Genomic DNA, 21,599 nt, shown 5'->3' with positions numbered 1-21,599 from the left:
TACCTTTCAGAAAATATATACTTTTATGGGTCTTTCTCCAATAACAAAGAGCACAGAATTTTTTGAAAATTTATACCCGTTTTTTGTGAAAAAAAACCCTGGCAAATAGATTTCACTTAAATCTTATTTTCCTGGCAGCGAAAGGGTTAAGTCAAGTTGTGTCACGGTCAAACAGCATCCATGCCTGTTTGTTGATGTGGCTCAGAGTCCAAGTGTTCCTTCCAAGTTCAAAATGTTCCTACAAACACTTGACAGGGGTTGGCGTCTCTGATCTTTCCTGTTGTAAGTAATGTCATGGGTGTATAATGTTAATTGTAAAGCGCTTTGAGCTTCGTCTTAGGGAGGAAAACAAGTATCCATTATTATTATTCTTATTATAGCCCCCACCTCCCCCTCCAGTGGGATCAGCCAGTATTTTGGTATTAGTAGCATCCTCCCAGCCCTCTAGGAAAATGCTCTTTTCTACTGCTCTCTTTGTTTCTGCCTTTTTTTGTTCTTCCTTCACTGCTGCCTGCTTTTTCTGCCTACCGTCCAGTTCATTCCCCTTTCTTTTCCTCAGCAAGCCTTGACACATCTGGGGGTTTTTTTTCTCTCTTTTCAGCAGTCAGTGATGTGCTGTCTGTACTGTTTAGCTCTGGAGATTAGTTAGTGACATTGTAAACTCTGGAATGGCCCACAGCTGTCCATTTTGCTGTGTTTTTACCAGTTTGGCGTTTTCATGCATGTTTTGTGTCATTGGAGTATATCTGATCCTTTATTTTTTTTTTTTTTTCTTTAATGTGGGGAGAATGAATTAAACAGAAGGGCTGACGTCTCCAGTACAGCCTCATTTTATTTGCCTTTGGGAGGTTAATGTGTTAAGATATGTCATGAGCTGTGGGTGTTTTTTGTTGTTGGTGGTGGTGGTTTAGCCAGATGTGACAGACTTTCATGTTTAAAGCAGTTGAAGTTTTGTTTAGTTGAGCAGACCTGATATGGCCGTGTGTGGTTGGCTGGACTATAAGCAGTGTCAAATGTTAAGTTTATATATGTTTTTAGTTAATGATTGTTGTTTTTTGTGTGTGCTTTTTCCCCCTTATCTGTATTGTATTGTATTGTTTTACTCTTTTATCACAACAGATTTCTCTGTGTGAAATTCGGGCTGCTCTCCTCGGGGAGAGCACGTCACTGCCTACAAGTGTACTTGTTTTCCTATCAAAGTGGATTTTTCTGCAGAATTTTGTTCGGGGCAACCATTTTGTTGCTGTGGGTTCTTTTACATTCCCTAAGTGCATGCTGCACACGGGACCTTGGTTTATCGTCTCATCCAAATGACTAGCACCCAGACCACCACTCAGGACCTAGGGGAGGGGGAGAAAATACTGGCGCGTGTGGGGATCGCACCAATGTGCTCAGATTCTCTCGCTTCCTAGGCAGGTGGGTTACCTCTGCACCAACACTCCACATATTAGTAACAACTGTTAAGTTTACACACTGTTGATAGATCAGTGAACAGTTGTTTTTTGACTGCGTGCTGCCCCTTGCCAGTTCTGAGCTGTCGGAGATGCAGACGCAGTACGTCAGGATGTCCAGGGAGCTGTCGCAGGTGAGGGAGGAGCAGGAGAGGGTGGAGGGCCAGGTGAGGGCATCGGCCAACGACCTCCTGCAGCACATGCACCTGATGCTGGTGGAGCTGAAGAGGAAGACCGGCATGACGGTAAATGCTTTACATATTTGTCCTTCTTCTTTCTTCTTCTTCTTCCTTTTTGACTCACTTACGTAAACAAAGTGAGTCTATGTTATAACCTGGTGTTCGGTTGTCTGTGTGTGTGTGTCTGTGGTAAACTTTAACATTGCCATTTTCTCTGGAAATACTTTGTCTGCCAATACCAAATTTGGCTTTAACATAGTAGAAAAAAGAACCTTCACAGTCATACCAATAATAGCTTGTGACTCTCCTGAATTAAGCTGTACTTCTGGATCATGAATGGTTTATTTCTTTGAGGCTGGTTCCGGAATCTGAGAAGACCATTACCTCATCCCATTTTCCGGAACGCTTGATAAGAAGATGGCGTGACCTCGTTTTTCTTGTTCGCAATTGCAAGAAAAGAAATACAAATTCTGGACAGAACACATACAGTTACACTAACAACACCATTGGTGTGTTAACTGTATATAAATATTTAAAAGTGGAAACTAAATTAACTGGAATGAACATAACAGAAAAGTTGAATCAACTGTTTCTTCAGTCACTAAGCCTGTAGGCGGACTGGTTTGTGCAGATCAATAGATGTTGCAGTGTGCCTGAGGTGATGTCAACATCTCCTTTACGGCCAGATTAAAAGAATTTCTTAAATAATTGAGATATGTCAAGAAAACATGATTAAAAAGGTGTTACTACCTCAAATATGATTAGTTTTATCACGCTAAAAAAGGCCCATAGCTTTTGAAGAATGAATTTTGTCAAATGACATCAGCAGCGGCATAGTGTTGGGGATTAGAACTACTTATTTCTGAACAGAACATCCCACTAGCAGGCAGTTTTTGTTTTGTTTTTGTTTTTTTGTTGTTGTTTTTTCAAAGCTTATTGATATGTTATAATACAGGACCCAATTTAACGATCTCTCTCTCTCTCTCTCTCTCTCTCTCTCTCTCTCTCTCTCTCTCTCAGACTGTTGTTGGTCTGCAGAATCAATTAAATATCTTACATCAAACTGCCACATCTCTTCAGTTGAAGGTTAATATGAAAAAAAGTAATATTATTGTATTTCGAAAGGGGGGATTCTTAGGTGCGAGGGGAAAATGGCTTTATGATAGTGTTACAATGCCTGTGGTAAATGTGTACAAGTATTTAGGGATATTTTTTACTACGCGTTTAAGCTTTGTTTCGGCTTGCAAAGATCTCGCTTGTAGGGCAAAAAATGCGTTATTATGTATCATGAAAAGACTGTCTTTATTGAATAATACTTCCATGAAATTGTTTCTGAAAATGTTTGATTTTCAAGTGCAGCCAATTGTGCAATATGGTTCAGAGTTGTGGGGTTTAAACAACGCTGCGTTTCATTGTGAATCTGTGCATCTATTTGCTTTGAAGAAGTTTTTGGGTCTTGATATGCGCACCCCTAATGACCTTGTATATGGTGAAACTAATAGATACCCTATAGTTGTAAATTCTGCTGTTCAGTGCATACGATATTGGCTTAGATTAGTACAAATGGAAGAAATTAGGATACCGTTGAAAACTTACAAAATGTTGTTTGATTTGGATTCTAGAGGAAAGAAAAACTGGGTAACTGATGTACGTATTTGTCTGTGTGAAAATGGTTTTGGCGAAGTGTGGTTTAGTCAAGGTGTGGGTAGCATAAATGATTTCATTAAAATTTTTCGTCAACGTTTAATTGATTGTAGATGGCAAGCATGGAATGAGCATGTTCAAAACAGTAATAGATTTAGTATGTATAGAACATTTTGCGGACTACATGATATGAAACCTTATTTGACGTTAAACATGGACAAATATCTAAGAATAATAACCACAAGATTTAGGTTGGGTGTGTCGAGTTTAGCTGTACATCGTTACAGATATAGTAAATTTGATGTTAATGATTTGATTTTCCCATTATGCCAGGAAGACAAAGAAGACGAAGTGCATTTTGTTTTGAGCTGCTCGGCTCTTAAGGAGTTAAGAGAAAGATATATTCCAGCCAGATATTTCCGACAACCTTGTACATTCAAGTTGTGCTTATTGATGTCGTCCAAAAGGCAAAATGATGTATGGAATTTGTCCATTTTCCTGCACAAAGCGTTTAAATTTAGAGAAATTGCAACCTCATAATATGTTTTGCAAATGTATCTGTGTTTCATGTGATTTCATGTGATTTTGGTTTTCTCGTGTTTATTCAAACAAATGTGACGTAACAAATGTTGTTTGTGTACCCCTTCATAGGGGCTATGGCCTGATGAATAAATCATCCGTATCCGTATCTCTCTCTCTCTCTCTCTCTGTCTGTCTGTCTTTCATGATTCCTTTACTGGATACAGCACATGTCACATGCTAGTCTTGAAGGCCTTGCCTCTTCTTTCTCTTTCTTCTTTCTTCTTTTTCTGTTTCTGCTTCTGCTTCTGCTTCTTGTGTTTGTGGACTGCAACTCCCATTATGGCTTTGAAGTAGTTTGTTGTTTGTGGACTGCAACTCCCATTATGGCTTTGAAGTAGTAGTAGTTTGTGGACTGCAACTCCCATTATGGCTTTGAAGTAGTAGTTGTTTGTGGACTGCAACTCCCATTATGGCTTTGAAGTAGTTGTTGTTTGTGGACTGCAACTCCCATTATGGCTTTGAAGTAGTAGTTGTTTGTGGACTGCAACTCCCATTATGGCTTTGAAGTAGTAGTAGTTTGTGGACTGCAACTCCCATTATGGCTTTGAAGTAGTTGTTGTTTGTGGACTGCAACTCCCATTATGGCTTTAAAGTAGTAGTTGTTTGTGGACTGCAACTCCCATTATGGCTTTGAAGTAGTTGTTGTTTGTGGACTGCAACTCCCATTATGGCTTTAAAGTAGTAGTTGTTTGTGAACTGCAACTCCCATTATGGCTTTATAGTAGTAGTTGTTTGTGGACTGCAACTCCCATTATGGCTTTATAGTAGTAGTTGTTTGTGGACTGCAACTCCCATTATGGCTTTGAAGTAGTTGTTGTTTGTGGACTGCAACTCCCATTATGGCTTTGAAGTAGTAGTAGTTGTTGTTTGTTTTGGGGTTTTTTGTTGTTTTTTTTTCCTTTTTCTGTTTTTTTCTTCAGTTTTTTTTTTCTTTTCTTTTTTTTCTTTTCTTTTTTTTTTTATCTGGGGATGATAAATGTTCAAAACAGTAATAGATTTAGTATGTATAGAACATTTTGCGGACTACATGATATGAAACCTTATTTGACGTTAAACATGGACAAATATCTAAGAATAATAACCACAAGATTTAGGTTGGGTGTGTCGAGTTTAGCTGTACATCGTTACAGATATAGTAAATTTGATGTTAATGATTTGATTTTCCCATTATGCCAGGAAGACAAAGAAGACGAAGTGCATTTTGTTTTGAGCTGCTCGGCTCTTAAGGAGTTAAGAGAAAGATATATTCCAGCCAGATATTTCCGACAACCTTGTACATTCAAGTTGTGCTTATTGATGTCGTCCAAAAGGCAAAATGATGTATGGAATTTGTCCATTTTCCTGCACAAAGCGTTTAAATTTAGAGAAATTGCAACCTCATAATATGTTTTGCAAATGTATCTGTGTTTCATGTGATTTCATGTGATTTTGGTTTTCTCGTGTTTATTCAAACAAATGTGACGTAACAAATGTTGTTTGTGTACCCCTTCATAGGGGCTATGGCCTGATGAATAAATCATCCGTATCCGTATCTCTCTCTCTCTCTCTCTCTCTCTGTCTGTCTGTCTTTCATGATTCCTTTACTGGATACAGCACATGTCACATGCTAGTCTTGAAGGCCTTGCCTCTCTTCTTCTTCTTTCTTCTTTTTCTGTTTCTGCTTCTGCTTCTGCTTCTTGTGTTTGTGGACTGCAACTCCCATTATGGCTTTGAAGTAGTTTGTTGTTTGTGGACTGCAACTCCCATTATGGCTTTGAAGTAGTAGTAGTTTGTGGACTGCAACTCCCATTATGGCTTTGAAGTAGTAGTTGTTTGTGGACTGCAACTCCCATTATGGCTTTATAGTAGTAGTTGTTTGTGGACTGCAACTCCCATTATGGCTTTGAAGTAGTAGTTGTTTGTGGACTGCAACTCCCATTATGGCTTTATAGTAGTAGTTGTTTGTGGACTGCAACTCCCATTATGGCTTTGAAGTAGTTGTTGTTTGTGGACTGCAACTCCCATTATGGCTTTAAAGTAGTAGTTGTTTGTGAACTGCAACTCCCATTATGGCTTTATAGTAGTAGTTGTTTGTGGACTGCAACTCCCATTATGGCTTTATAGTAGTAGTTGTTTGTGGACTGCAACTCCCATTATGGCTTTGAAGTAGTTGTTGTTTGTGGACTGCAACTCCCATTATGGCTTTGAAGTAGTAGTAGTTGTTGTTTGTTTTGGGGGTTTTTGTTGTTTTTTTTTCCTTTTTCTGTTTTTTTCTTCAGTTTTTTTTTTCTTTTCTTTTTTTTCTTTTCTTTTTTTTTTTATCTGGGGATGATAAATGAAGCAGAAGGGCTAGCATCCTCAGCACAGACTAGTCTTATTTGCCTTAGGAAAGGTAATGGTAAAGTGTTAATACGGCATGAACAGCTTTTTTTTTTCTTTTTCTTTTTTTATGGCGGTCGGCTTGACTAAAAGTATAAGCAACAATGTCAACGCAGTTGCTGTGTTCACTCAAACACATGTATGTGTGAGCTTTCATGTGCATGAAGTTTTTTTTTCACTGTCTTGTACAGTTGTAGGCAGCTGTACTCTGTTTTCATGAGTGTGCATGCTGGATATGTTATTGTTCCCATAACCCTCAGAAAGCTGACATGGAACAGAGGATGTTTTTGATTGGATGGTTGGAACTTTTAAAACTCTTTTCTTGATCACACATGTTCCTCCCTTGCGCTCTGGTGCAGGACAGAGTTCCTGATTCCAGACCTATGGGAAAGTAACTCTGCCCAAGCAGAGACATTGATAGTTAGCTGTATCTCATAGAGCTCTCTCTCTTTGTATATATTACCTCCCTTTTGTTTATGTATGAAGTATATTGAGCATCAACACAGGGATATATCCACATATCTCCGTAGTCAGGAGTTTAGCAGACAAATATTTGATTCAGCATCCTCTTTTCTGATATGAATTTGTGTAACACTTTTAAGAAGGTGGTGCTTCTCTGTAGCTACGCTGTTGCAGCCTGAAATTGATGCAGAGAGATCTGTGGACTGTAGTGACAGAGACTAACACAACACAAGACAGGTTATGAGTGTTGATCCCGTCATGCGGTGTGTGCAGGAAGTGCCAGACGTGCACCTCCCCTCCAAACCTCACCACCCTCCTCCCTCCAAGCCGGTCAAGAGCAAGCGCCACTCCCGGAAGTCGTTTGTGTCCAGCATCCTGCGGGCAGTGGTCAGGGCTCCGGAGGACAACGACGACGGTGGTGTGGGGGTGGGTGCAGAGGGGGAGGAGGACAGCGACGTGGAGAGGGCGGAGAGCGGCAGTTACCTGGGAGACGCCATGATGGGAAGCATGCAGAAAGCTGCGTCGGGCAGCGTCACCAAGGGGAGGGAGGGAGGAGGAGGTGCTGTGGTGGTGAGGCACCAGCCCAAGGAGGTGACGGTGACCGCGCCCTACCAGGACCAGGGTCTGCCATCCGCCTCCCCCCACCACCTCCGTCTCCTTTCCACATCCCTGACTGGAGAAAGCCGGAGAAGGCTCCACTTCTCCAACCGTCAGCAGCAGCTGTCTGTGTCGTGGAGCGAGAACTGGTCATCTTCAGCAGCGGCTGCCAAGAGAAGCGCAGCGTCTGAACCCGGCAGCGCCTTCAGACCCGTCTACACGTCTTCCTCCTCCCTTCCCGGTCGCTCGCCTCACTCCCTCCACCACCACCCTCCCCCACCCTCAGAGCCCCCATCCAGCGGGGTGGCCAAGGTTCGGTCCCTCCCTAGGACGGAGTACCAGCAGCCGGAGCCGTCAGGGCAGTGGTCGATGTGTGTGGAGGGGAGTGGGAGTGTGGGGGGAGAGGATGGGCTATTGGGGTGCCTGGCCTCCCTGAAGGAGGTGTTCTCAGCCATCTCCCGCCTGGCCAGCCTGTTGGACCACGCCACACGCCTCTCACTGCACGACCTCAGGGAGGAGAAGTGAGTCGGTTGCCTCAGTGTTCCTGCAATATTTCCTGTCTTTGTTTTTTCTTCTTTTTTTGTTGTTGGTGTCGTTGTTATGCAGGCACCCTCAGACAAGTGTGAGAATTGTTTCTTTTTGGTGTTTTCAAGTTTTTTTGCATGTGTTTCTGTGTGTGTGTGTTGGTGGCCATACCATAGTCTGATCGGATGAGACGATAAACAGAGGTCCCGTATGCAGAATGCACTTTGCGCACATAAAAGAAACGACGGCAACAAAAGGGTTGTCTCTGACAAAATTATGTAGAAAATTCCATCAATAGGAAAACAAATGAAATTGCAGACAGAAAGAAAATACAAAAAATGGGTGACACTCTTAGTTTAGCAATGCGCTTTCCCTGGGGAGAACAGCCCGAATTTCACACAGAGAAATCTGTTGTGACAAAAATATGACATAATATATTATTTACTAGTAACAATATCTAATGGCCTTGCTGTGAAAAAGTCCTGCAAAGAACTGTCAAAGGGGGGGTGTGGTGGGGGGAGAAACAATGGGCTGACAACATCGCAGTTTCAGTCTCTCAAGGTGGTGTCACTGCATTCGGACAAATCTACATATGCTACACCACATCTGCTAGGCAGATGCCTGACAGCAGTGTAACCCAACACGCAAGTCAGGCCTTGAGTGCATGCATGTATATTTGTGTACCTGTAGATCTGAGAGGATTTTAGTTAAAGAATTTTGCCAGAGGACAACGACACTTTTTCAGTGCGCCAAGTGCGTGCTGCTTACCTGACCTCAGTTTTTCTTCTTCTTCTTCTGCGTTCGTGGGCTGCAACTCCCACGTTCACTCGTATGCACTCGAGTGGGCTTTTACGTGTATGACCGTTTTAACCTCACCATGTAGGCAGCCATACTCTGTTTTCAGGGGTCCTCAGTTTATCATGTCATCCAGTGTAATGTTGGGGAAAGGGTGAGAGCTGGGTTCAAACCCAGACCTTCACAGACAATTAAATGGCAGATGAGCATCGGTAGTGACATGCTGCAAGGTGTACATCACCTAAGAGATGCCAACTGTTACAATATTGCCATATTTTGTTCCACTCGATCGCAGTTTGTTCCGACGTTATGCCAACGTCAAAATTGTTCCAGCAAATTCATTTTCGACTACACAGCATGGTGACTTGCTTTCCTGTCATAACATGACTCAGACGCTTCAGACCTATCGATCATGAGGCCAGGGCAGTCACTACTAACTTTGGTCTCATGTGATGATGATTGAGCGGACTAGTCAGCTTAATCATTTGTCCGAACAAGAGAGAACGTGGCTGAAACAAGTTGCGTCTTGGTCAAACAGGGTCTGTGCCCGGTGGATTAAGCTATGGAGTGTTTGTATGCCTTGTAGATAAAATGTACGATTTACTGATGTGGCTCGGAGTCCAAATGTTCCTACCAAATTCAGAATGTTCCTTCCAAAATTTTCTGATTGTTCCTCCAAACACTTGACAGGGGTTGGCACAGATCTCTGACCACCACTGTGTGTTCCTGTGGGCAGTGACATGCTGCGGGAGAGGACCGAGATCCTGGAGGGGCAGGTGCAGCGACACAGCGCAGAGCTGACCCTGGGCCGTCAGGAGGTCAAGGCCAAGGACAGCGCCATAGACAGCCTGCAGCAGCAGTGCCACCACATGACCCAGCAGATGATCAGCTTCACCGACCAGAAGTTCCACGTCAGGGTGAGAGCTGAGGAGCACTTCTGTTGTTTAACTCTTTGGTTGCCAGGTTTCCAGTGTGGAAAAACCAGGCTGGGGAACTCTCAGAAGATCTGCTATTTTTTGCGGAAGAGCAGATGATTTTAGGGGGGCAGGGGGGAGATTTTTTCAGAGGGAGAAAAATATATCAACGAGTACGTCTCTGTCTCCCTCTTTCTCTGATGTGCAGCTTGCATATGAAACATGTCATATCACCACACGCCTGCAAAACTGTTGCAACTGAAATGTTAATATCATCCGATTTTCAGAGGACACTCTTCTGAACAAAGCGCCAGCCTGAAAAACACTCCCTCGGTGTCCGACAGTTTAGTGTTGACGCTCTCGTCTCAGGTCACACGGTTCAGTTTGTGTCCAAACAACCCGGTTCACTTCAAACCCAGTCAAGGCACTATATATGAGTAATATAATAGGGTATCAGTTCTGTGAGGCAGCAAAGACAGGCACTATATAAATATCAACGATGATAATGAATGGATTGACATGTTGGCAGCAACGACAGGCACTTTATGAGTATCAGTGATGATGATGAATGGATAACATGTTGGCAGCAACAACAGGCACTTTATAAGGATCATAATAATAACAACAATGTATTATAATTTATATCATGTTGTATAATGATGTTTTTGCAGCAAAGACAGGCAATGTAAAACTTGAAAATAATGATGATGATAATGTGTTACATGATCAGTGATATGTGGCAGCAAAGAGGGGCGCTATATAAGTATCAATGATTATGGTGATGATGACAGTGATAATAATAATAATAATGCATTGCATGATGAAATATGTGTGGCAGCAAAGACAGGCACTATATTAAAGCTCAATAATGATAATGATGATGATAATAATAACGCATTACATGATGAATGTTGTGTGGCAGCAAAGAAAGGCACTATATGAAATATCATTAATAAAGATGCCAATAATAATGAAGACAACAATGATAATGTATTACATGATGAACAGTGTGTGGCAGCAAAGACAGGCACTGTATAAGTATCAATAATAATAATGATGATAACAATAATGACGCATTACATGATGAACGATGTGTGGCAGCAAAGACAGGCACTGTGTAAGTATCAATAATAATAATAATGATGAAGATAACAGTAATGACGCATTACACGGTCGACAATGTGTTGCAGCGTCTGTGCGAGGAGGTGAAGCGAGTGGAGCGTCAGCTGGAGAAAGAGAGAGGGGAGAAGGAGGTGGTGAGCGCCGAGCTGAACCGAGTCCTTCAGAGTCTGGAACCCTCTGCCCCTCCCTCATCCTCCTCCTCCACTCAGGGCGGTGCCCCCCTCACCGTGGCACGGTGCATGCGTGATGTCGTTGACCTCAAGAAAAAGGTTGGCTGGGTGTGGCGTTTGTCAGTGTGTGTGTGTGTATGTTTGTAGTGCAGCTGTGTGCTGCATGCAGTGGTTTTGGTGTCTGTTAGGAGGGGGGAAGAAATGGTTGGCTTGATGGCTGTGTTTGTTAGTTTTTGTGGTGCAGAGGTTTTGTTGCCTCTTACTTGGGGGGTAGGGGGGGGTGGGGACCAGTTTTGTGTGTGTTTGTTGTGCAGCTGTGTGCTGCATGCATTGGTTTTGGTGTCTGTTAGGAGGGTGGGGGGAAAAAGGTTAGCTTGATCAGTAGGCTGTGTTTGTTAGTTTTTGTGGTGCAGTGGTTTTGTTGCCTCTTACTTAGGGGGAAAAAACCCAGTTGTGTGTGTAGAAAAATACAGCAGTGGTTGTCTCCTAGGAAGCAAGTCAAGCTTGTTGCGATGGTCATCACAGGATTTGTACAGTCATGGAAGTCTGGAAAAGCTTTGGCGAAAATGAGAGAACCATTTCCAGGTGCTGGAAAAAAAATCTTTTGGAAAATAGATTTTGTTCTTCAGGCTCTGAGAAAGTCTTGGAATTGTATTGAAACCCTAGACCAGCATCATGCAACAAAGAGCTTTTCATGCATTAAAAAAAAAGAGAGAGAAAACAATAAAAATGAATAATTATCATAATAAACATTACCAGGTTATCCACCTAACTCTTTCCACAGCGGTGTGGCAGACAATCTTTTTTTTTATTCAGTTTGAATTTGTGTTTGGAAATGGAATGGAAAAAGAAATAATCTGGACTGGAAAAAGTATACAGTTTTGTTTGGTCTCATCTGCAGTTGTGCACTTTTTTGCCTCTTTGGGAAAAGTTAAGTTTCACTTATTCACTTATTTCTTGATTGTTAACTCACTCAGTACGGCCAGTCCTCTCTTCTCCTCTACACAGACCCCTCGGATGTCCAGTGGGTGTCTGAATGACCCAACCTTTAGCTTCCGTCGTCAGAACTGTGGTATTCTTTGTCAACATTCACCTCTTCAGTGTAAGAGCGTTCCGCTTGCAATATTTTGATGATGGTAATTGGGATGAAACGCTGTTAACGTCGTTTCTTTCGCCGTTCGTATGGAGAGAGTTATGAAAATGAAAATATGTGCGTCACATAAGTGTGATGGATGAGTAAGACATTACCTTTGTTTTGTTTGCTTTTGTTTTTGTGTAGGTGTGTGCGTGCGCGTATGTATGTGTGCATGAGTGTGTCCTGTTTTCCACAGCATTGGGTGCGGGATGATGTGGAGGAGGGGTCTTTTTCATTCATTATCAAATGAAAGAACAGGTAAACCTTTATTTCTTGATTCCTTGTTTGCTTATGTTGTGCTAACTGAGGTCAGATTGTGTGTGTGTGTGTATAAAATACGTGTTTGCTTCAATTGACGTTACAGAATCGCCAGCTGATGATTCAGCTAGAAGAACAGAGAGAGCACTATGAGGACTTGGGATCCAAGGCAGCTCGCAGGGTGAGTGCTGCTCAGAATTAGAAAGGTAGTTTCCACCCCCAGGTACACACACCACAGTGTTTGGAGGGCCGCCGCTTATTGGCAGCGTTATTTCATGCTTTTTTGTTTGTTTGTTGGGGTTTTTTGTTGTTGTTTTTTCTTACTACCCTTGCTTTAGTCAGACTTACATTTGAGCAGACAGTTTTACAATGCCTTTGTATTTCTCTTTTTTCGAAACAACAGATTTCTCTGTGTGAAAATCGGGCTGCTCTCCACAGGGAGAGCACATCGCTACACTGAAAGCACCACCTTTTTTTGTGTTTGTTGTGTTTTTTTTATAGTATTTTTTCCTGCATGCAGTTTTATTTGATTTTCCTATCAAAGTGGATTTTTCTACAGAATTTTGCCAGGAACAACCCTTCTGTTGCCGTGGGTTCTTTTACGTGTGCTAAGTGCATGCTGCACACTGGACCTCAGTTTATCTTCTCATCCGAATGCCTAGCGTCCAGACCACCATTCAAGGTCTAGTGGAGGGGGAGAAAATATCGGCAGCTGAGCCGAGATTTGAACCGACACGCTCAGATTCTCTTGCTTCCTAAGCAGATGTGTTATATCTAGGCAATCACTCCACTGTTTGAGAGAGCTGATCATTCATGGATGCCTGGGCGTTGTGTGGTGTGGTGTGGTGTGTGTGTGTCTGTCTGTGCGCGTTTTGTCAGTTGCACGTTTCATTTGTGCTTGCTTTTATAAGTCTTGATTGTGTTGCCCTGTTTTGATTATCACATTTTTGTGACCATTTTTCCCCTTACATTGATGTTCATTTTTGTTAGTGTTCTGGGTCCCTGAACTAAGGAGATGTAACATTATGAATGCCTAATAGTGACTTTAATTGTTAGTGCTGTGGGGCCCTGTGCTAAGGAGATAGAGCACATTATGAATACCTAATAGTGACTTTAATTGTTAGTGCTGTGGGGCCTTATGCTAAGGAGATAGAGCACATTATGAATACCTAATAGTGACTTTAATTGTTAGTGCTGTGGGGCCTTATGCTAAGGAGATAGAGCACATTATGAATACCTAATAGTGCCTTAAATTTTTAGCGCTGTGGGGCCCTATGCTAAGGAGATAGAGCACATTATGAATACCTAATAGTGACTTTAATTGTTAGTGCTGTGGGGCCCTATGCTAAGGAGATAGAGCACATTATGAATACCTAATAGTGACTTTAATTGTTAGCGCTGTGGGGCCCTGTGCTAAGGAGATAGAGCACATTATGAATACCTAATAGTGACTTTAATTGTTAGTGCTGTGGGACCCTGTGGTTAGGAGATAGAGCACATTATGAATACCCAATAGTGACTTTAATTGTTCGTGCTGTGGGGCCTTATGCTAAGGAGATATAGCACATTATGAATACCCAATAGTGACTTTAATTGTTAGTGCTGTGGGGCCTTATGCTAAGGAGATAGAGCACATTATGAATACCTAATAGTGACTTTGTTAGTGCTGTGGGACCCTGTGGTTAGGAGATACAGCACATTATGAATACCCAGTATTGATGCTAATTGTTAGTGCTATTGGGCCCTGTGCTATGGAGTAGTGACCCAGTAGTGACGTTAATCTTTGGTGCTGGGGGGGGGGTCCTATGCTAAGAAGGTAGAGCGCATTTCTAACAGCCATAATCATAAGGAGACCTCTTGACATCTGCTACAAAGACCACATAAGCAAGAAAAACCATCAGACAGTATACCTGGTCAGTATGGAGACCTTCCGACCTTAGTGAAAAAAAAAAAAAGAAGGAAAATAAGATGGTATGGCCACATGTCAAGGTCCGACGGGCTCTCCAAGACCATCCTTCAGGGGACAGTGCAGGGGAACAAGAGATTAGACAAACAGCAAAAGAAGTTGGCAGACAACATTACTGAGCGGACGGAGAGGAGCTTTGCAGGAACTCGGGCCCTGTCCCACAACAGCCAGAAACAGAATGTTGGTCATGCATTCAGCTTTGTGGTGATCCCGCTGAGCTGAATAGGAAGGAGTGGCAGCTGTGGTGATGTAAACAAGCAGCAGCCAGTTCTCCATCTTACTAGAAGCTGGCAGCGTATAGCTCACTACTGGACAGTAGCAGAGTGTAGACATTTTCAGCAAAATGGTTCATCATTGTTCGGCGATAAACTGGAACAATAGGTATGGGAAAGAGTACTATTTGTTGGGGGGAAAAATAAAAGCAAAAAAAAAAAAAAAAAAGCAGACAAACGATCTTTTATTTTTGACATCTCTCAATCTCTCTCTCTAGCTCACATAGCATGTTCACATGCTTTCCAGTTGTAACAATACCCAGACGCTCCAGACTTATCGATCACAAGACCAGGGTATTCACTACTAACCTGGGTCTCACGTGATTATGCCCCACTAATTGCGTGCATGTTTAGATTGAAACAGCATTGAGTGGACCAATCAGCTTAATCGTTTGCCCAAGCAAGACAGAACTTGGCTGAATCGAGTGGCTTCTCGGTCACACAGCGTCTGTGCCAGTTTGCTGATGTGGCTTGGAGTCCAGGTGTTCCTACCAGATTCAAAATGTTCCTACCAAATTTCCTGATTGTTCCTACAAACGCTTAACAGAGGTTGGCATCTCTGCATAATGAAATATGTACATGTAAGCATGATGCATGTTGACAGATGCGAGTGCTGGATGAGAACTGGAAGAAGGCAGAGGATGAACTGTACAGACTGGATGAGCTGGTGGAGAGCGTTAAACAGGTCAGTCACTGCTGCTGCTGCTGCTGCTTTCTGTTCTTCTTTCTGTCCTTTCTTCCTCTTCTTCTGTCTTCTTCTTCTCATACTACTTCTACGACTACTACTACTACTACTACTACTACCACCACCACTACAGTTTCTTCTTCTTATACTTCTTCTATTACTACTATTCTTCTTTTACTTCTTCATCATCGTCGTTGTCGTCTTCTTTTTCTCATACTTCTTTGACGACGACTACTATTTTTCTTTTTCGTCATTGTTATCTTCTGTTTTCTCTGTCTCTGTCTTCTGCTTCTACTTCATCTTCTTCTGTACCTGCTTCTTCTTCTCCTTCTGTCTTCTTCTGCTTCATCTTTTCCTTCTTTTTTTTTTCTTTTTTTTTTTTTATTCAGTTTGGCTTTGCATTTGGTACAGAGCATAATATTCAGTTAGGTCTGGACAAAGTACAGAATTTTGTTTGGTCACATGTGTGGGAAACCCTGACTGCAGAGAACCATGTAGCGTCAGTTCTTTGGCCTGGTGGACACTTTGTTCTGGTGAGCAGATCTCTCTATTGTCACCTGTGTTCAGTCATTTGTTCTGGTTGGCAGATCTCTCTATTGTCACCTGTGTTCAGTCATTTGTTCTGGTTTGCAGATCTCTCTATTGTCACCTGTGTTCAGTCATTTGTTCTGGTGAGCAGATCTCTCTATTGTCACCTGTGTTCAGTCATTTGTTCCGGTTGGCAGATCTCTAAATTGTCACCTGTGTTCAGTCATTTGTTCTGGTTGGCAGATCTCTCTATTGTCACCTGTGTTCAGTCATTTGTTCTGGTTTGCAGATCTCTCTATTGTCACCTGTGTTCAGTCATTTGTTCTGGTTGGCAGTTCTCTCTATTGTCACCTCTGTTCAGTCATTTCTTCTGGTTGGCAGATCTCTCTGTTGTCACCTGTGTTCAGTCATTTGTTCCGGTTGGCAGATCTCTCTGTTGTCACCTGTGTTCAGTCATTTGTTCCGGTTGGCAGATCTCTATTGTCACCTGTGTTCAGTCATTTGTTCTGGTTGGCAGATCTCTCTATTGTCACCTGTGTTCAGTCATTTGTTCTGGTTGGCAGATCTCTCTATTGTCACCTGTGTTCAGTCATTTGTTCTGGTTGGCAGATCTCTCTATTGTCACCTGTGTTCAGTCATTTGTTCCGGTTGGCAGATCTCTCTGTTGTCACCTGTGTTCAGTCATTTGTTCCGGTTGGCAGATCTCTATTGTCACCTGTGTTCAGTCATTTGTTCTGGTTGGCAGATCTCTCTATTGTCACCTGTGTTCAGTCATTTGTTCCGGTTGGCAGATCTCTCTATTGTCACCTGTGTTCAGTCATTTTGTGGTGATGGGACAACTAGGTTCAAGTCCCACATACAGACTGTGACTTTTACTGACTTCCCTTCCACAAAACTTGAATGGTGGTCTAGATGCTAGTCATTCAGATAGGATGATAAACCGAGGTCCTGTATGAAGCGAGCACTTAGTGTGCGCAAAAGAAACTACAGGAACAAAAGGTTGTCCTTGACAAAAAGCTGAAGGAAAACGCTCTTTGATGGTAAAACAGACACTTGCAGACAGAAAAAAGTGGCGTGGCGCTGCATTGGTGATGCGCTCTCCCATTGGAAAAGCAGCTCCAATTTTACTGAGAGAAATATGTTTATGAAAAATGATATCAAACGAAAGGAGAATGGATATGTGTGTATGAAAGAAAGTAAGTTTAGGGAGAATGTGAGAACATGGCGTTGTGTGTGTTGACATGAGTGTGTGCGTCTATTCTTGTTGATGACAATGTTTCTGATATTACAAGATACTTTGCTGTTCAGTCCTACAGGACGTTGGTTGGCAGCTGTTTGATGATACTGACTCATCTTGTCATTTTTCTGGTGTTTTTGCAGTTGCCTGATGATCCTGTTTACTTTCATTTTAGAACAAACTCAATTCTGTGATCTCTTTGGTGATATGAATATGATGGCTCATTTCAAAATTCTGAAATCAAGAGCCCAGACATTCATGCCATGATCAATTCATCTTTTGAATTCTTTACACTGGTACATGTGCTAGTTCAAGTGTATACTTGTATATATCTTATGCCATGCTTTTACATTGATGTCTTTGTCAGAATCATATCTGGTGTCTACTTAAGTATACAACCATATTTCAGTGTTGAGGAGATATTGTCGATGTTGTGATGGTGCGTCTGGCCAAACTGTATCTATTTTGAGATTTAAAAAAAAGAAAGTTATTCTTTTCTTTTCTGATCCTGCGTTGTGACAGGTTGCTGAGCGGTCCGCCTCCCCAAGTAGTGACCTGCAGCGGATCCTGGGACTGATTCTGGGGGAAACCAAGTCATCGGCGTTGTAAAGACAGACACTCTGTGTGTGCGTGTTCACCCTTGAGCCTTGGTGCACCACTCATTCTGTTCATCACCACGCTCTTCACTTCACGCAGTTCATGTGTTTGAAGAAGACCGTGTTTTACAGGCAGCCTGTGTGTTGATGTTGTGACGTTTTTTTTGTGACACTGTTGTTTTTTTTAGATCAGCATGTTCTTGTGAGACTGCAAATAGATGGGGTTTTTTGTGTGTTTTTTTTAATGTTTTCTTTTTATTTCATAATTTCATGAAGGTGTCGAAAATGCATAGACACAACACATAAAGAACATTCTTTCACAAACTGACATGAAGGTACCCCCCAAAGTATATAGTGTGATATATATATTTATATTGCATGTGTATGAATTCAGAAGAAAAAGAAAAAACCTGAAACGGAAAGAAAGGTATCAACAACACATTCAAAGTAGTTGAAAAGAAAAGAACAACACAAACAGTGCCATACTCTCTGTCTCTCTCTCACACACACACACACGCACGCACGCACGCACACAAACACACACACACCAATAGCAAGAACATTCATTTCCAGAATCTGGAAGAGCATGATCTGCACTTATACCCTCAGTGGCCATGGATTACCACATGGTGTGCTTATATCGTGTGAGACAAGCAACTTGATGTCTGTAGCTACATCTGCAGATAGACATGAATGATGCTGTGCCGAACGGACTGGCCGACTCCCAGGTCAGTATGATATTTATTGCCCGTGCATTCTGAAACAGTGGGGGTGCAGCGTTCGTTCAGTCACCAAAGTCTTAGGGGAAAATGAGGAGAACCATTTCCAGGGCTGGAAAAGTTGGGTGGGAAATAGGTTTTTGTCCAGAAAAGTCTTCGAATTTTGATAGAGTCCTTGACCAGTGCCTCCGAGCAAAGAGCTTGATGCATAACAGTACAAAGAAATATGAAAACAGTAGAAAGAAATTTTTTTTTTTTTAAATGCATTGATTAAAGGATAATCAACGACCTCAGCAATACAGCAGATGAAGTTTTGATTCTGTTTTGGGTTTGGGTTTGGTATGGAAAATGGTCAGTCTGGCCTAGAGAGGATTATGGAATTTTGTTTAGTCACAAATGTGGGATGGCTGGAAACATGCAAGACGTATTAAGTGTATGTGTCCTAAAAAGAACTGGTCTTGAACATCTTTTCTTCCTTTTTTTTTCCTACTAAAAAAAAAAACAAAACAAAAAAACTTGGGTCAGTGTTAACAGCATTAGAAAATGTATTTGCAAAAAGTAAGTAAACATTAAAAAAAAAAAAAAATTGTGTGTTGAATTTATAAGAATGTGAACATTTCAATCAGTTGCTGTTCTTCCTTCTCTGAAGTTAATCATCACTACAGTGTGATTGAGACGTGCATGTTTTAAGTCACGTCACATCCTTCCATCACGCCAGGTCATGAGATGACAAGTGTTGCTGCAGAGATTGTGTTTGTTTTTAAGGTTAGTGGTTTTACACCTTGTGAAATTGTGTTTTACATAGTTTTACCTCGAGACTATTCTTGAGCGTGTATGTTGATGTTCACTCAAATAAAATCCCCTTTGATGCAAGTGTGTCTAATTTTCAGTGTTCAGTAAAAAAAAAAAAAAGTTTTCTAAAAACAGGAGGGGGAGCAATCTGATTTGTTTGGTGCTGTCTGCATGCAGTGTACAACAGCTGGAGAGGACTTTTCCAGTCATGAATTAGTTTTTGCACATTTCTTCTTTGGAGGACTGTGAGTAGGTGACTTGTTGCCGATAGCTCAGCCAGTGGCAGAGGGCCATATCAAGGCTGAAAAACTGTAAATGTGGAACCTGTAGAACTTTGTGGCACGAGGGACCCTGGGAAAGAAAATAAAACACAAGTACATCGTCCTGGTCATAGACGTAGGACATGCCTTTGACGTTGACCATTCTGTCAGCTTTTGGACAGAGGATGAAAGAAAAACAAAAACAACCTAACCTTAACTAAAACATGTATTCATAATACAGAAAATGATGTATGATGACATGCACACAAAACCAAAAATCACCATCTTGTACCTCACACATCTTTGGCACAAACATGAAAACAACATAGTAAGGATGCCCAATTATCAAGGCCAGAAAGAAAAAAAAAAAGACCCCCCAAAATATCCAAGGCTTTCCAGAAAACTAACGTGAATAAACCAGCGAGGCAGAATACAAGGAAGGGTGAGTTCTGTTCACTTCAGTTACCTAAGGAGGCGTCACAGTGTTCGGACAAATCCATACATATGTTACACCACATCTGCTAAGGGTGAGAAAACGGAGAGACCAGGAAAAGGCCAGAAACTGGACCAGAGGAAAGACACAGAGACAGACTGAAGACCTGAAGCAGAGCCTGTGGGTTGGTTAAAGTCTTTTGGAGGCAGAACTGCCATTGGAGGGGGGGGTAGGGGGGGGGGGGGGGGTATGCCTATTCTGCACTGTTGTTTGCCTATATGGCCTTTTTATGAATTTTTTGTTTGGCTCTGAAGTATTGGGTTTTGTTTTGTTTTTTTCTTTTTTTACGATTTTTTTGTAATCTAGGGATGATAAATTAAGCGGAATGGCTGGCATCCTCAGCATGGCCTAGTCTTATTTGCCATAAGGAGCTAAATGGTTGGGATACTGTGTCATTAACAGTGTTTTATGAGTTTGTCTTAATGTTTTTTTGTTTTTGTAAATGTGACGGTTTTGTGTTGACGCGGTCAGGCATTTGTATGGTTTGACAGTCCTGATACAGCCCTGTGCGGTTGGCTGGACTATAAGCAGCAAGCAAAAACAAAAAAACAAAACAAAACAAAAACAGACGTGGTTATTGTTGCATTTAACCCTCACTTCACTTGATTGCTGGACACCACTCCACCCCTCACACACACAAACGTCTGATGTGTCTGCACACTGAGCCCCACCAGTGCAGGAAAAGAGGGGGGAGGGGGGGGGGGTGATGACAGTACATTTCATATTGGGTTTTCATACCCCTCAAAGCGTTCTACAGCTGTATGACAGTCAGGCACAAAGCACACTGGGAGACACACACACACACACACACACACACACATATGGAAGAAATACTTTTTTGTTGTTGTTTTTTCTGTCACAGTGCAGGTTATTGTTTTCAAGAAAAACACATGCAGTCCAATGCCACATACAGTCATCAAAATTGCAAAACACATACATAGGATTTCATTAAAAAAAAAACCAGGGAAGTGTGACACAGGAGATGGAATGAATAGAATAGGTGTAGATCCACAGAATGCAGACAGTGAATAGAGTGCCTTGATTTGTTTAAAGAATAACTGACTGAAAAAGGAACATTTTTAGATATATTTGAGAGGATGTGAAAGATGGGCTGAAAAAGGCAGTGGATTTCATGTTGATTTATTTAAAGACTGACTGAAAAAGGAACATTTTTAGATATATTTGAGAGGATGTGTGAGGGGGGACTGAAAAAGGCAGTGGATTTCACATTAATTTATTTAAAGACTGACTGAAAAAGGAGCATTTTTAGATATATTTGAGAGGATGTGAAAGATGGGCTGAAAAAAGCAGTGGATTTCATGTTAATTTATTTAAAGACTGACTGAAAAAGGAGCATTAATTTTTTAGATATATTTGAGAGGATGTGAAGATGGGCTGAAAAAGGCAGTGGATTTCACGTTAATTTATTTAAAGACTGACTGAAAAAGGAGCATTTTTAGATATATTTGAGAGGATATGAAAGATTGGCTGAAAAATGCAGTGGATTTCACGTTAATTTATTTAAAGTCTGACTGAAAAAGGAGCATTAATTTTTTAGATATATTTGAGAGGATGTGGGTGAGGAGGAACTGAAAAAGGCAGTGGATTTCACGTTGGTATACCTGAAAAAGTGGATATAGTAAACGCACAAATGTTTGACGTATGTCTGCACTGAGCCCAATGAAGTCCAGAAAAAAAAGGGAGGGGCATGCCAAGAAAAGTGTTTGCTGTAACTGCGTTGACACCAACTGGAAATTAATGAACATGAAACTGTTAAGGGCTGTTGTCTTTCCTCAAAATATTTTTGACATTCTATGCCAAAGAAAACCACTCAACAATAAAAGAGAATGCTTTAGGGA

At 41.7% G+C, this 21,599-nt stretch overlaps 1 protein-coding gene across 1 annotated transcript in view; it reads left to right on the top strand.

The window, feature by feature from the left end:
- The window catches only part of LOC143287894 (uncharacterized), a 50,729-nt gene extending 31,622 nt beyond the window's left edge, over positions 1 to 19,107 (top strand). Inside the window, exons 17-23 of the mRNA XM_076596134.1 lie at positions 1,528 to 1,696; positions 6,950 to 7,794; positions 9,330 to 9,510; positions 10,698 to 10,898; positions 12,299 to 12,373; positions 15,035 to 15,115; positions 17,403 to 19,107. Of these exons, the coding sequence (XP_076452249.1) occupies positions 1,528 to 1,696; positions 6,950 to 7,794; positions 9,330 to 9,510; positions 10,698 to 10,898; positions 12,299 to 12,373; positions 15,035 to 15,115; positions 17,403 to 17,489 (1,639 nt within the window). The 3' untranslated portion in view covers positions 17,490 to 19,107. The remainder of the gene's footprint in view (positions 1 to 1,527; positions 1,697 to 6,949; positions 7,795 to 9,329; positions 9,511 to 10,697; positions 10,899 to 12,298; positions 12,374 to 15,034; positions 15,116 to 17,402) is intronic.
- The last annotated feature ends 2,492 nt before the right edge of the window (positions 19,108 to 21,599 follow it).

This window comes from Babylonia areolata, chromosome 12 (genome assembly GCF_041734735.1).
Source record: "Babylonia areolata isolate BAREFJ2019XMU chromosome 12, ASM4173473v1, whole genome shotgun sequence".
Classification (NCBI taxonomy): domain Eukaryota; kingdom Metazoa; phylum Mollusca; class Gastropoda; order Neogastropoda; family Buccinidae; genus Babylonia; species Babylonia areolata.
The sequence above is the reverse complement of the archived record's forward strand: the minus strand, read 5'-3'. Positions and strand labels throughout refer to the sequence as shown.